The 17,072-nt window shown below is 41.8% G+C and overlaps 1 protein-coding gene across 1 annotated transcript in view; it reads right to left on the minus strand.

The window, feature by feature from the left end:
* The window catches only part of ADAM12 (ADAM metallopeptidase domain 12), a 465,263-nt gene that overhangs the window by 403,338 nt on the left and 44,853 nt on the right, over positions 1-17,072 (minus strand). Inside the window, exon 2 of the mRNA XM_066601144.1 lies at positions 1,165-1,298. Within this exon, the coding sequence (XP_066457241.1) occupies positions 1,165-1,298 (134 nt within the window). The remainder of the gene's footprint in view (positions 1-1,164; positions 1,299-17,072) is intronic.

The following is a 17,072-nucleotide window of genomic DNA, read 5'->3' on the forward strand; positions in this document are numbered from 1 at the left end:
ATATGTTTCGAGGTAAAGAGCCTCTTCATCAGTATAGCCGGAGTGCACAGTAGTTGGGCACAGTCACCGGGCTTCGCTGTCAGTTAGCAGAGGGACTGCCACATCATGACAGGAGACATCCTCTAGAGGCAGATCAGAAAATACCTCAAAATATGTTTATGTGCTCATTTTACCTAATAAAAGAAAAAGATTCTACTTTTTCCAATGGAAGGTCACCCCATTCCAGCACCTTTTTGCTTATCCAATCCATGCCATAACACACTAGCCTCTGGCAAGGCATAATCTGGTTGGGCAGCACTTTTGCATCCTTTGGTCATATCCTTGTCCTTTTTGTCTTTAATAGACCTACCCCGTGCCACGTAAGCATAGTTATATGTATCTATTTGGTTTGATCCAGGAGCGTAACTATAGAGGATGCAGGGGATGTGGTTGCACCCGGGCCCAGGAATCTTAGGGGGCCCATAAGGCCTCTATTCTCCATATAAAAAGCCCAGTACTATGAATAAGGCATTATAGTTTGGGCCCTGTAAAAGATTTTGCATTGGGGCCCAGGAGCTTCAAGTTAAGCCTCTGGTTTGGTCCACCATTCTTCCACATAATCTATAGTAGTGTCAGCTACTACATTACTGGGGCCACTTCCAGTGTAACAACCTGAGAACACCTCACCGAAGTTTACACATTGACTGGTGTGGTTAAAGGGTGAGGACCGAGGGTTCACCGATATTGCCTCTGGATTTGGCTCTCAGTCAAAGCATTGAGTGGGTCCACATCTTCTGATCTTGACTGATGCCCTGCCAAAAGTCTACAAGTAACCCCAGCGAGTATTTTGGAAATGTGAGTATAACCAGTCTGATTTGGGGAGATAAAATAACTTAGCTCCTGTATTTCTCTGTATCTCTGCTGCATTGTGATGTAATGAGTGTAAATGGAATGAACTTGGATACAAGGTAACAATAGGTAACCGCAGACATCATCTAGAGCAACTTAAGAAACATCTCACACTGAATTATATGTTGGACGCTGGGTATAGAAAATAGTCGGGATTGTTTCTGTCCCTCACATTCTTAGGAAAAATATAACGTTTTCCGCCGTTTCCAATGTTCTCTTTTCATTCGCCATTGTGTAGCTAAAAGCATCTCATAGGGGCATAAGAAGAAATCTAACCTTTGGAAAGATGGCACCTATCGGCTTCCACTCTTCACCACTCAAAAGATGAGGGACTATTATTTGATAATGTCTGCAGTGTTCCTTTTCTGTCTGTTTCCTAGACGATCCCAAATTACAGTCCACATTCTCTCCTAGACAAAGCAAAGAAAGAAAAAAAAAAGAAACTCATTTTAGTACGAAGCAACCTGCAACACAGACATTACCGTTCAGATGACTGTGCAGAGTCACCGCAAGATTAATATGTTCTAGGAAATCTCTTAATAAATCAAATCAATTAAACGTTTCCAGCAAATTTTGCTTTGTGAAGCACGAAAAAAAAAAATCATTGTTCTGTGACCAAAAAAGAATCAAAGAATAAGAAAGCACTTAATATGCGAAACACACAAAATCAACATCCTAAAGAACTCAGAAAGCAATGTTTTTCCTCTACAACTCAGTTTTTTTTTAAATCCGTATGCTGTCCAATTAAAAAAGTGGACTCAGGCTTGGAATGTTTCACAGGGGAACAGGTGAATCGCCCAATGTGCTCTGAGTCAGGGTGGGCCCCCAGCTGCCCATACTGATGCGGGATCTGCACATATTGGGTGAATGAGAGTCTTCCAGTTTCTGCCCACCGGATACTGCCTATACTGCAGTGCAAAAAGGGCCCCCTGCAAACATAGTCACCTTTCTATTGAGATACAGTATACGGAGAATGCAGGGGTGAGAAATTTGTGAATAGGGATCAGGTAATATTTGCTTGTAGACATACAGTGGACCCCAAGAATTAATTCGTCACATTCATCTAATCCTGTTGAGGAAAACGATCAATGAATTCAGAAATAGGGTACAGACTGAATAATATGGTGCACACAGGTGGTTTCTGGGTAGGCAGACATCCAACACAAGACAACTGACAGTGGTAGAAATTGGGCCTATATAGTTTTTCCCTGATCTGCCCAGAATGGACCTACTTATAAAGAGGAGCACCCGCCCTGAGAAAGGCGACTCCACATCTGGAGCCTAAACTGATTCCCTAAATTTACCTAGGTATGATATGTATAAAATCTATATGGCTCAGGTAGCTGGCTCAAGGTTGACTAAGCCTTCAATCCTTCCAAGGTCGGTAAAATGAGTACCCAGCTTGCCGGAGAGTAAAAAAATGACTGGGGAAGGCAATGGCAACCCCCAACTCCCCTCCCCCGCAAAAACAGTCTGCCAAGAAAGATGTCACAATGTGATGTCACCCTAGGAGTCAGTCATGACTTGGTGCTTGCACCAGGAGACTTTACCTAATATGTATAAGAGGGAATAAATAAAAACAGAGCGGGACAGAAAATACAAATAAACAAGCGGAGGACAGATATCAAGGGTGACAAAAGTCAGTACTAAAAAGAGATTGTCATAGTCTGAAGTCCAGAGTTCAAAAAGGAAGGCACTGAAGAAAGCACTCACAAGCACGAGACTCCTTACCATTAAGTATATACAGTATACAAGTGTATTACCGGCATTCTCTGCAAAGAGGAACAGGAATAAATAAACTGAGCAAACCACTGATAGGATGACAGATGACGGACAACTCAGCCAGCCTATCACTGTTATAACAGAAGGGAGATGTGTCTCCCTCGGCGTCCAGTGCTGAATGTTACTGCACCTTCGCTGGCAGCTGCATCATGTGGTCCAGGCCTGATGTCATCCCGAACTTTCACATGCGTTTGTTACCTGTCAATGTCGGCGGCTCCCTTCCAGAATTTTTTTGGTGAGCCCTAGGCATCCCATTTCAACAATGAACGGACCAGACATGGACAGCACATGACTCCATGTTAGTCAATGTGACAAGCTACACATCAGTTTTTTTTGCATGGACATATGGATTGCAAGAAAAAACTATTCTGATGCAATTTGTGAATGAGATTCATCTATTAAAATCAATAGGGATAGAAAAAAAAAAAAACACACAGCACTAAGATTCCATCTGTGTGCAGTCTGTACGCTGTCCATGTGCTGTCTGTTTTTCTTACAAGATGGCAAAAAAATGACCTGTTTCAGCTTTTGGAGCTTTTTGCACTTAAATAAATGGACATATGAACTACATACGGATGGCATATGGAGCTGCATGCATAAAAAAAAATGTTTCTTGCAAATGCAGCATGCAGTTCTTTTACGCTATAGTGCACCGAGTCTTACAAAGGTCTTTTCCTAGTATCACAGTAACATGCAGAGGTCTAGTTATAATGGATGGATACATACCAAGGTATAGTATAGACCCTATAGACTTCAAAGTGTGTCCTATTACAAAATGGATCTGTAATATAGCCATGTACATAAGATATTAGGCTTTTAGCTTAATATATATAAAGATTATATTTATCAGTAGACGAAGGGGTCTTTTTTTTCCTGAAGCAGCAGCACTCCTCTCTATTGTGTCTGGTATTGCAGTTGAGTAGGAATTCATGGATCCAGCACCAGAATCTGCTTAAAAACTGTAAGTTTTATTAAGTCAAAATGTTAAAACAACCAAGAACACATCTAGGGAAAAGCTACACGTTTCAATCTGACCACGTGCAGTCCTTCTTCATGGGGTCAGCCTGAAACGTGTAGCTTTTCCCTAGATCTGTTTTTGGTTGTTTTAACATTATGACCTAATAAAACTTTTTTAAGAGGATTCTGTGCTGAGTCCATGAAGTCCTTTTAAAGTTGTAATGGAGTTCGGAGTTGAAGAGTCCTTGTAGTTCCTTTGTATCAGCCACAATATACCTGGGTATGAAAGTGTCTATACTGTACATGGGTGAGCTGTTTCAAATACACTTTCACTCAGTTTATTACAGCCCGCTCAGACTCGGCCCATGGATAAAAGCAGACCCTTTCTTCTAATTTTAGACAACCCCTGGCCACCTTAAAGGATGCAGATGGAAATGACTGCCAGGGGACTGCAGGTATGTGTGAGCATGCCATTCCCATGTTAGCTGCAGCCAGTAGCACCTCTTGTAATTCTACATCTGCAGCAGAACTGTAAAGCTCAACATCTGGAAGTGAATCCCACTGTATTAGAGGAATCCTTCTATGTAGGATGCCATGTCTCATCATTTATAACCCTTTAGCCTTGATAACTGATTTATACAGTGGATTCTGTGCACTTTGCCAGATAACTGGTGTAAGCAGCATTTATCATGCCGGCCCCAGTACATATGGTATAGATTTGTTGCAAGAATTTACCACTACCTCATGCTGGCAGATTTACAGTACTGTATGTAAGAGTAAAGCAAAAAAGATGTAAAGTGTTATGCGGCAATTACTAATTCTGATGATATATAGAATTAATCAAAGAAGATGCGCAAAAACAACAATAAAGGGGTATAGTAAAATGACCATAAGCAGCTAAAGAATGTAGCAAAGTTTAACTTGTCTGTGATAACTTGTAAGAAAGTTATCTTAGGGCTCCTGCAGACGAGCGTAGGCCTAGATACAATCGTGATAGCGTAATTGCGCTGTGAAGGGAGCGCTATCACGTGCATATCGGCGCATTTTACTGTACTTTTCTTTGCTGCTGTGACTATTTACATTCGGTGTTGTGATTTAATCAAAAACACATGCTCACATCCAGAATTGCAATTTTACATTTTTTTCTCGGACTGATATCATACTCGCCTGTGTGAAAGCACCCTGAGGGCTTCTTCATATGGCTGTATGCGTAACTACGTTCGCCGCTACGGAGCGCGGTTGCACATGAACGGGGTTTTCTTTTTTCTCGGAGCACTCAAACTCCGCTCTATAGCGCATGAGTTTGAATAAAGCAGCACATAAAGATATGTGCAGCCCGATTTAGTATTAACTACTTGCAGGAAAGATAGGGCAAGTCCTATCTTTTCTCGCCCGTACAACTAACAGGCGAGAATACCGCTAATGAAAACAAAACCATTGAGATCCATGGTTTCGTTTCAACCTGTAATGTAGCCGTTATAATCACGGACGCATAACTGGACAAAATCACACCCATGTGAAGAAGCCTTAAAGGAGATGTCCCGAGGCAGCAAGTGGGTCTATACACTTCTGCATGGCCATAATAATGCACTTTGTAATGTACATTGTGCATTAATTATGAGCCATACAGAAGTTATAAAAAGTTTTATACTTACCTGTTCCGTTGCTAGCGTCCTCGTCTCCATGGTGCCGACTAATTTTCGCCCTCCGATGGCCAAATTAGCCGCGCTTGCGCAGTCCAGGTCTTCTCCTGTTCTCTATGGGGCTCCGTGTAGCTCCGCCCCGTCACGTGCCGATTCCAGCCAATCAGGAGGCTGGAATCGGCAGTGGACCGCACAGAAGAGCTGCGGTCCACGGATGCAGAGGATCCCGGCGGCCATCTTCACAGGTAAGTATAGAAGTCACCGGAGCGCCGGGATTAAGGTAAGCGCTCCGGTGAGCTTTCTGTACGTCCCTGCATCGGGGTTGTCTCGCGCCGAACGGGGGGGGGGTTTAAAAAAAAAAAAACCCGTTTCGGCGCGGGACATCTCCTTTAAGACTAGAGATGAGCGAGCGTACTCGCTAAGGCAAACTACTCGAGCGAGAAGGATGCGGGTGCCGGCGGGGGGTGGGGAGCGGCGTGGGAGAGCGGGGAGGAACGGGGGGGGGGGGGAGATCTCTCTCTCACTCTCTCCCCCCGCTCACCCCTACTCACTCTCGCAACCGACCACTCTCCCCCGCCGGCACCTGAATCTTTAGAGACGAGCGGGCAGGTACTCGCATAAGGCACTACTCGCTCGAGTAGTTTGCCTTAGCGAGTACGCTCGCTCATCTCTACTTAAGACACTACACCTGCTTTGATTGACCAGTGCTGCCCCCATGAGCCGTGCTGACCAGTCAGAGGAGAATGTAGTGTCTTTTGCGCAGAGCGAGAAATCGTGTGCATAAACGAACAATGACAGAGTTCATTCGTTGTCTTGTGCGGACCGTTTATACATGATAAATCCTTTCATTTTCGTTTGCTTGATCGTTCAGTTGTTCACACGTACAGTAAATGTGAACGACTGAACAACCGCTGTTTACATGTAACGAGAGGACAATGATTTTCATTCCTGCATAAAATGAACGACAAACAATAAGCGAATAAATCATTGTTTGTCGTTCAATCGTTGACCTATTTACACAGGATGATTGTCATTCAAATTCACACAATCCGAAAATGTTAAGGACGACAAGCGTTTTTTGTAAAAGGGCCCTCATACTATCAAGGCATACTATGTGCAATATGCATCAGGTAGTCTAAAACAGTGGTTCAGCCATCGCTGTCCAGCCCTATACACACAATTTTCATTTGAATGAATGAACGACTGAACGAATTAACAACTTTTTTGCATAGAAATGCTGAGCATTTAAACGTACAGATAATCATTTGAAATCCTCTTCATTTCCCTCATTAGCTAAAGTAAACCCTGTATAAGTTGTTTGCTCAGGAGGGCGTGTGTTTATGCCAGGAATTTCTGGCCAGCAGCTTTTTACTTAGTGGGAAGATAAGCCATTATTTTCTGCCGGCATGAGTAAACAAGTAGTCATTGTGTTTATGCAAGGCAAACGATCACCCCTCCCACCAAGTCATTATTTTTAAAAACAACTTAACAAAATGTCATCTAAATGAAGCGAAAAGCAAACAAACTAACAACTATTTTTATGCAGTCTGAAACTCAGCGTTAAGCGACAAGTGAAGGAATTTTGAGCGATAATCGTTGCAAGTAAATGGGCCTTCTGTCCAGGATCCCTTTAAGTAATTAAAAAGCTATTGTCCTCCTCAGTGCCGTTTTAACAGCATTATGGGCCCACGGGTAGAGCAGTGTACTGGGGCCCCTATGACAACTACTCACGGGAATAACAATGTAAATGAAACGTTACGTTTCATTTCGGCTGATAGGGTTATTCACCTGGAAATATATATTATATGGAGATATGGCGGCACGGGACAATGTTGAGAAAACTCGGGAGGACGAGTGAGTTAGTAACCGGCAACCTAGAACGGAGAACCGGAAGTCTAAGTCTCTGGGGTCCATTTTCCTCTTGTGCTGTAGACATCACTTTGTTCATAGTGCCAGACTACTAGAAAGTAACGAGACGATGTGCTACACTTCACAAGATGAAACACACATCCATTCAGTGGGAAATCTCTCTTTTATTATGGAAATTCTGGATAATTTACAATGGGAATTCTGGGTAATTTACAAAAGGAATTCTGGGTAATTTGAAAATGAAACAGAAAGTGACAAAATTAAAGTCTTCACACATGGCATAGACAGATTGGAGCCAAGTTCATATCCCGCCACACAACATTATCCTATATGATACAAGGCGCATTGAAATGTTAGCATACTTAGATTAGTATGGGGCCCCTATGCTTGTGGGACCCCGGGCAAGTGCCCAACAGGCCCACGGGTTAAGATGGCATTGGTCCTCCTATCTTAAGACAACAAAAGCCCTTGTAAAGTAATTGAAAGCGTAAACAAACTGGCACAGAAACTTCATGTTAAGTCCACTTAAGGACCTTCTATAGACTATAAACCAGTCAGTCTTTATCTATCGCTGCATCTTTTCCTAAGTCCTTGAAGAGTATACCCATAGCGCCCCCCTCCGCATGCTGTACAAGAGCTCTATTATCTGAGAGTCTGTTAACACCTCCAATCACAGAGCTTCGTCAGGAGACCAATCAGTGTGGTCCCAAGGCATGTGATGGCTGTGACAGCCAGTGACAAAGCACCGCTGTACCCTTCTCGGAAGTCAGGCAGCTCATCTCATAAAAAGAAAAGTTAAAAAATGATTCCGCATTACGTGGACAGGACATATGGTAAATGTTAGTTGTGACTCTTGTCTGGTATGAAAATCTGTATTACAAGCAGAAAATGCCAAATTTTGAAAAATGCTAATTTTTTCAAATTTCCTTTAAATGGGGGATTTTTTTTCTAAATGAAAGCAAAATAAAACCCAAATTTACCATGCATATAAAGTAAAGTGTGTTACAAAAATACAATTTCAGAACCACTTGAATAAGTAAGAGCATTTCTAAGTTATTACCACATAAAGTTAAATAGTCAGCTTTGAAAAATTGAGCTTGATCACATAGGCCAAAGCTAGCTTGGGTGGCAAGTGGTTAAACTTTGCTACATCTGTAGAACAGGGCAAGTAGTATGCATGTTGTCTAAGGGCGCATCCTAAAATCTTGGTTTATCGCTCACCTGAAATGAAGCTGAACCTCTGTAGTGTTTTCTAGATGCGCACAAAAACCTTCCCTTCCAAAAAAACCCTCCTCTCTGTGTAATGAAGGTGAGACTTAAACCGCTTTTACACAACCGAGAAGAACATGCAAGATCTGTGTGTTGCGAGACGCACGAATATGAACCTCATCCTTTTGAATGGGGTCATACACAAGAGCAATTTTTTTTCTGCATCACATCGCGGTGCAGGAAAAAAATTGCGGCATGTCCTATCTTTGGGCTTTCCCTCACATCACCCATTGTATTCAATGGGGCCGCTAAAGCTTGAGGTGCACACAAGTGCAATGTGATGCAAGGATCGCTACTTCCCCCAAGTGATGCAAATATATATATTGCACTGCTAGTCTGCCTGTATTCTGCCTGTGCAAAGTAGCAGCATACCCACACCAGAACAACTCATAACTTAAATACAGCACCAGGACCAAGCTCAGTACATAAATACAGCACCAGAACCAAGCTCAGTGCATAAATACAGCACCAGAACCGAGCTCATAACAGAAATACAGGACCAGAATCAAGCTCATAACCTAGCAGAATAGAACCAGTAGCGGAATTAAAGTGATTTTGTTGTGGGTGCGCCAATGGGCTAACATCAGTGCCTTGGAACATCAGAGTGTAGCAGGCAATACCAGGAGAATGATGATTCATATAGCTTGACAAAATCCATACAATAAGGAAGAAGATCATCTGGCGGATCTAAGGGCAATAATCACCGCCACTCTACATCTAACTGGTACACCCCCACAAGCTGGTGGCCACATGGGTTGTATAAAACTAAGGCTGGTCATGTATCACTATTGCTACTTCACTTATCCCTTTAATCAGTCCATGGTCATTGAGGTTCCCCCTCGCTTGCTCTTCCTGTCAGGTTGCATTAGGACACAGTGTGGTATGTGCTATAATTTGAGGACTCTTTTATAGCGTTTCTTGGAATTTCCTTTTGTAAAAGGTCAGAGCAGCCGCTGAGTTGTATATAAAAAATTTTCAGCAAAATCTTAATAATTTTAAATGTAGGTAGAGAGGAGACTCGCGGATCCCTGTGACATTTCATCGCTGGGTTGATGAATGTTTTCAACAACCTTCCGTATGAAATATTCCTCTGTATTCCTCTTCATCTCGCGCCTTGGATTCCTAAGTAGAGATATATATTGTATTTTATCGGAGACAGCTTTAGTGACGGAGAAAATTTATGCTGATGTTACATTTCCAATCCTGCGCTCTTGTATGCCAACACAGTGTGTTCAATGTTACACAAAACCCGCCGTATATTATTCTACACATATCTTACCGCAGAATTGTTAAGGGATTATCGCTAACGTTCCTTGTAAGTCTCATAAATCCAATATGTATTGTAGAAGATGGGGAAAAAAAGGAACAGTTCTAGGATGATTACTAAATGGGTTTTACTCGACTCGGTTACTGCATTTTAGGACTAGCCTTGGGATAGGCAATCAACATTTATTGGTGGGTGTCTGATCCCGTGGTGTATTTGGGTGTTGCACAATTGGCGTATCAATCCCTATTGACTTTAATATGGATAAATTCAAAAAGAAAGGTAGATGCACGACAACTAGAGATGAGCGAGTATACTCATTACTCGAGCGAGTAGTGCCTTAGCCGAGTATCCTCCTGCTCGTCTCTAAAGATTCGGGGGCCGGCGGCGGACGGGGAGCGGCGGGGGAGAGCGGGGAGGAACGGAGGGGAGATCTCTCTCTCCCTCTTTCCCCCCCGCTCACCGCCGCAACTCACCTGTCACCCGCGCCGGCAGCCGAATCTTTAGAGACGAGCGGGGAGATACTCGGCTAGGGCACTACTCGCTCAAGTAGTTAGCCTTAGCGAGTATACTCGCTCATCTCTAACGACAACACTATCTGGATGCGAGCAAGCTTCAATGGAGAAAAATATGTGTAAACATTGATGTGAATAGTGATTCCAATTCACACAAGGTCTCCCTTACAGAAATGAAAAGCGGACCTGTAGCATCAGGAAGAAAAATATTTGAAAATGGATCTACGTCTAAGGTGACGCCACATCCACCACCGAGAGAAATCGAAGCTGTGTATATACTGTGGAATATTCTAACCCAACTCATAGTTATAATATTGCTTAAAGTATTCATATTGGTCTTTAATGAGAGCTCTTCTAGATAGATAGATAGATATGAGATAGATAGATATGTGATAGATAGATAGATATGTGATAGATAGATAGATAGATAGATAGATAGATAGATAGATAGATAGATAGATAGATAGATATGAGATAGATAGATAGATAGATATGAGATAGATAGATAGATAGATATACAGATAGATAGATAGATAGATAGATAGATAGATAGATAGATAGATAGATAGATAGATAGATAGATATGTGATCGATAGATAGATATGTGATAGATAGATAGATATGAGATAGATAGATAGATATGAGATAGATAGATAGATAGATAGATATGAGATAGATAGATATACAGATAGATATGTGATAGATAGATAGATAGATAGATAGATAGATAGATATGAGATAGATAGATATGAGATAGATAGAGATGAGATAGATAGATATACAGATAGATATGTGATAGATAGATAGATAGATATGTGATAGATAGATAGATAGATAGATAGATAGATATGAGATAGATAGATATACAGATAGATAGATATGTGATAGATAGATAGATAGATAGATAGATAGATAGATAGATAGATAGATAGATAGATAGATATGGGATAGATAGATAGAAAGATGTGAGATAGATAGATATGAGATAGATAGATATACAGGTTGATAGATATGAGATAGATAAGTAGATAGATAGATATGAGAGAGATAAATATGAGATAGATAAATAGATAGATATGAGATAGATAGATAGATAGATAGATATGAGATAGATAGATAGATAGATAGATAGTAAAGTTTAACTTGACACTAATATTTTTAATTGCTTTTGTTGATTTAAGCTAAAATAACTTGTTCCAGTAAGTTAACAGAGTTGGGTTACATAGATAGAGATAGGCCGCCTGCAGCCAGCCGGGCCGAATCCCACTGCAAGAATTCTCGCAACGGGATCCGACCCGAGCCCCTGCAGTGACACGGCACTCACCCGCTCCCGGCGTCTTGCTCTGCTCTGTTCCGGCTGCCTCCCAGCCAGCGCATGCACAGAGAGGAGCCAGTGCGTCACCAGGGACATTTCTGTGCGGGCCTCTGCCTGAACCGCCCAGAAATAGAGCATGCCGCAATTTGTTTTTCGAGCGTGTTTTCATGCAGAGAAATCACAGCTGTGTGCCTAGGATTGCATTATGTAATGCAATCCTATGGCAGCGGGCACGGGCGGAAATTCTGCGGGAAATCCTGCCGCGGAATTTCCACCTGTCTGCAGGAGGCTGTAGATAGATAGATATGAGATAAATAGATAGATATGAGATAGATAGATATGAGATACACTACCGTTCAAAAGTTTGGGGTCACCCAAACAATTTTGTGTTTTCCATGAAAGGTCACACTTATTCACCACCATGCGTTGTGAAATGAATAGAAAATAGAGTCAAGACATTGACAAGGTTAGAAATAATGATTTGTATTTCATCAAACTTTGCTTTCGTCAAAGAATCCTCCTTTTGCAGCAATTACAGCATTGCACACCTTTGACATTCTAGCTGTTAATTTGTGGAGGTAAGCTTGTGAAATTGCACCCCACGCTTCTAGAAGCATCTCCCACAAGTCGGATTGGTTGGATGGGCACTTCTGGCGTACCATACGGTCAAGCTGCTCCCACAACAGCTCAATGGGGTTCAGATCTGGTGACTGCGCTGGCCACTCCATTACCGATAGAATACCAGCTGCCTGCTTCTGCTGTAAATAGTTCTTGCACAATTTGGAGGTGTGTTTAGGGTCATTGTCCTGTTGTAGGATGAAATTGGTTCCAATCAAGCGCTGTCCACTGGGTATGGCATGGCGTTGCAAAATGGAGTGATAGCCTTCCTTATTCAGAATCCCTTTTACCCTGTACAAATCTCCCACCTTACCAGCACCAAAGCAACCCCAGACCATCACATTACCTCCACCATGCTTAACAGATGGCGTCAGGCATTCTTCCAGCATCTTTTCATTTGTTCTGCGTCTCACAAACGTTCTTCTTTGTGATCCAAACACCTCAAACTTGGATTTATCTGTCCACAACACTTTTTTCCAGTCTTCCTCTGTCCAATGTCTGTGTTCTTTTGCCCATCTTAATCTTTTTCTTTTATTGGCCAGTCTCAGATATGGCTTTTTCTTTGCCACTCTGCCCTGAAGCCCAAAATCCCGCAGCCGCCTCTTCACTGTAGATGTTGACACTGGTGTTTTGCGGGTACTATTTAATGAAGATGCCAGTTGGGTACCTGTGAGGCGTCTGTTTCTCAAACTAGAGACTCTAATGTGCTTATCTTCTTGCTTAGTTGTGCAACTCGGCCTCCCACTTCTTTTTCTACTCTGGTTAGAGCCTGTTTGTGCTGTCCTCTGAAGGGAGAAGTACACACCGTTGTAGGAAATCTTCAATTTCTTAGCAATTTCTCGCATGGAATAGCCTTCATTTCTAAGAACAAGAATAGACTGTCGAGTTTCAGATGAAAGTTCTCTTTTTCTGGCCATTTTGAGCGTTTAATTGACCCCACAAATGTGATGCTCCAGAAACTCAATCTGCTCACAGGAAGGTCAGTTTTGTAGCTTCTGTAACGAGCTAGACTGTTTTCAGATGTGTGAACATGATTGCACAAGGGTTTTCTAATCATCAATTAGCCTTCTGAGCCAATGAGCAAACACATTGTACCATTAGAACACTGGAGTGATAGTTGCTGGAAATGGGCCTCTATTCACCTTTGTAGATATTGCACAAAAAAACAGACATTTGCAGCTAGAATAGTCATTTACCACATTAGCAATGTATAGAGTGCATTTGTTTAAAGTTAGGACTAGTTTAAAGTTATCTTCATTGAAAAGTACAGTGCTTTTCCTTCAAAAATAAGGACATTTCAATGTGACCCCAAACTTTTGAACGGTAGTGTAGATATGAGATAGATAGAGATATAGAGAGATAGATATTAGATAGATAGATAGATAGATAGATATGAGATAGATAGAAATGAGATAGATAGATAGATAGATATGAGATAGATAGATATGACATAGATAGATATGAGATAGATAGATAGATAGATATGTGATAGATAGATAGGAGATAGATAGATAGATAGTTATTAGATAGATACATAAATACATAGTAAAGTTTAACCTGACACTTGTCTTTTTAATTGCTTTTGTTGATTTAAGCTAACATAACTTGTTCCAGCAAGTTAACAGAATTGGGTTAAATAGATATGAGATAGGCCGCTTGCAGCCGGCCAGGCCGAATTCCACTGTGAGCGTGCTTGCATGACTGTCGCTCCATTCAGTTGCCTCCTCATTGCGGAGGCTGCAATAAGACTACAGTGAGGAGGGTGGGGGAAACGGATCCCCCATTCTCAGGATTAATGTGGGTCTCAGTGGTGAGATTCCCAAGGATCAGCACGTTATCCACCATCCACAGGATGGATAGATGGATGGATAAATAGATGAATATGAGATAGATAGATATGAGATAGATAGATAGATAGATAGATAGATATAGAGATAGATAGATAGATAGATATGTGATAGATAGATAGATAGATAGATAGATAGATAGATAGATAGATAGGTAGATATGAGATAGATAGATAGATGATAGATAGATAGATATAGAGATAGATAGATAGATATGAGATAGATAGATATGAGATAGATAGATATGAGATAGATAGATAGATAGATAGATCTACACAGAAACAAAAATGCTAGATATGACAAGTATGTTCACAAATCTTCTCTGGATTTCATTGCTGGTATTCGATGAAATGACTCACTTAAGCAGAGTAAACATGAACTTCTGTGCACTTTCTCGCTGTTTCTATGACAAGCTTCTCAAGTATACTGGTGACACTTTATTTCATTAGTTCCCTGAGTAATTAATGGATGTTCTTGTATGAGGAGATACAACATCTGGCAGGTTTAAAACTTTTTTCATCTTAATGTTGATTATGCAGCATTAACACAGAGCCCCCAAACATCTGTGAATAGCCGTATCGTAGCTTCATCTGCCATGACCGATCATCCTGTCCTCTAGCACGTGGAGGAGAGGACGTACACTACAAATATAAGTTCACCCTACATCTATAGCTACAGTAATGTCAGGATGAGATTTTTCTATATGAAACTTTGTTTCTATGCAGACGACAGAAGAGCGGCTTTAAAGAGCGTTTCTCATACTGCAGGGTCCAGCATGTCCATGTGTTACGTGGACAGCCCATTGATATCAATGAGAATTATACAATCCTACCTTTACCCTGTGGTGGCGCTGTAAGGAAATTGAACACCTGTTGCGAGGTTTTCTTACAGATCACAGCTGATCACTGGGGTCCAGGCCTTAGTTGGATACCATGTGATCAAACTCTCAACAGAGGACCTTCCTAATGACACGGGATGGTCCAAAGTGAATAATCCCATTAAAGGCGTTGATCACAGTCTGGTATGATTATGATGTGTCACATTAAGTGTTACTTTGCTCTTGTGAAAAAGTGCAGGACCACTACTTGTTGGGATGGCTGTCGAGAGCTTAAGCGTTAAAGTACTCTTAGTCAACACTGGTGCTGGAAATGGTCGTCTGCTGTTATAGCCCATCCGAGCAAAGGAACGATGAGTTGTGTATTCGGACAAGTTAGTTGTAGCAACAGTGTTACTTTTGGCTGCAGTTTCCTTGAGTGTGTGGACCTGTTCATCAGAACAATTCTTGAATTCTTCCTCAAACCTGAAGGTTGTGAGTTCAATCCCCGCTTGGTTCAGGTAGCTGGCTCAAGGTTGACTCAGCCTTCCATCCTTCCGAGATCGGATAAAAAAACTACCCAGCTGGGTGGGGGCTAACAAATAAATTACCTGAAAGCGCTGTGGAATAAGTTGGCGCCATACAAATACAAGATTTATTCATTTTTGTCCACGAGTTGTTTCTGTCCACAGGATCCCTTTCACTGTATGTTTTCCTTAATCCATTCATGATATACTCTTCACCCGGCTATGCAAGAAAACCCCACAAGGTTGGCAGTGAAATACTGGCCCTGGCTAATCTAGCACCAATGACCAGGCCTCAGTGAAAGTTGCTCAGATCGCTGGATTTTGCCATATAATGTGGATTCACACAAAAACTGATCCACGGAAAACTTGTCACATGATTGTATTCTGCACTCCGGGGTCACAAGTTTAATTTCCATACAAGGAAGCTGCAAGTGTGAAAGGGCTGGGGCTGTAATAATGTGGCCATTCACTATAGGTACAGTATAGGCTCATAGATTTCTATGGACAGCATATTTGGGATGCTTGTAGAGATGAGCGAGTATACTCGCTAAGGGCAATTGTTTGAGCTAGCATTGCCCTTAGCGTGTGCCTGCCCGCTTTGGAGCAAAGATTCAGCTTGCGGCGGCGGGCGGGGAGCTGCCGGGGGAGAGCAGGGGGGGAACGGAGGGGAGATCTCTCTCTCTCCCCCCTGCTGACTGCCGCAACTCACCTCTCACCCACGCCGGCAGCCGAACCTTCTCTGCCAAGCGGGGAGATACTCGCTAAGGACAATGCTCGATCGAGCAATTGTCCTTAGCGAGTATACTCGCTCATCTCTAGATGCTTGTGATGATGTGTATGAGGCCTCCCTCACCCTCCTTTTCCTCGACTATCATGACTGAAAGTATGTAAGAACTTTCACAACATCTGCTACTCTAGATCCTTACGGTTCCGGGAGTTAAGGGTTGTTTCAATTTGTCGTCTAGCAGCAGATAAAGGAACATTCGGCACCACCTATCACATGCGGAGAGGCATCAATCAGAGCTGGTGCCACACAAGATCTGAGGGTCTTCTTCCTGCAATTATTAATGTACCGCTCTCACACAGTCTCCCGCTCCCTGAAGTCATGAACCTATTTTCCACTTAAGCTTTTTTTTTTTGCTTCCTTAACGTAATATAAAAATAACTTGAAAACAGGATTTTATTGCAATCCTAAATACAAGAAAAATCAAGCAGTGATAAAGAGGCAAAAGGTGGGGGACAATCTTTTCCCTATTGGGTCTCCTTCTGTTAACCCCTTCCCACGGCGACCTTTTTTGCTTTTTTCATTTTTACCTACTCCCCATTTCCAAAATGCTAACTTTCTTTTATTCAGCTACATGAGGACTTGTTTTTTGTGGAACAAGTTGGATTTTTCAGTGGTACTATTTAACTTTCCATATACTCTGCCTGGGAAACCTTTACAATTTATTAAGTGAGGGGAAATCTTAAAAAAAACATGCAATTGCGCCATTTTTTAAGAGGTGGAGTTGTTTTCTATAGGTCAGTATGATTACAGCAATATCAAATTTATATAGGTTTTTGTTATGGTGTACTACTTAAAAAAAAAACCTTTTAAGAAAAACTTACCTTCTGTCACCGATTTTGACCCCCGTAACTTTTTGTGTTTTTTTTCTGCGAGGTGTCCTGTAGTTTTTATTGGTACCATTTTAGGGCATACATGTATTTTTATGGTTTTTCATTCAATTTTTTTTCTTGAAGATGAGGGATCGAATAAAGCACAAT

The sequence above is a fragment of the Eleutherodactylus coqui genome, chromosome 4 (assembly GCF_035609145.1).
Source record: "Eleutherodactylus coqui strain aEleCoq1 chromosome 4, aEleCoq1.hap1, whole genome shotgun sequence".
Classification (NCBI taxonomy): domain Eukaryota; kingdom Metazoa; phylum Chordata; class Amphibia; order Anura; family Eleutherodactylidae; genus Eleutherodactylus; species Eleutherodactylus coqui.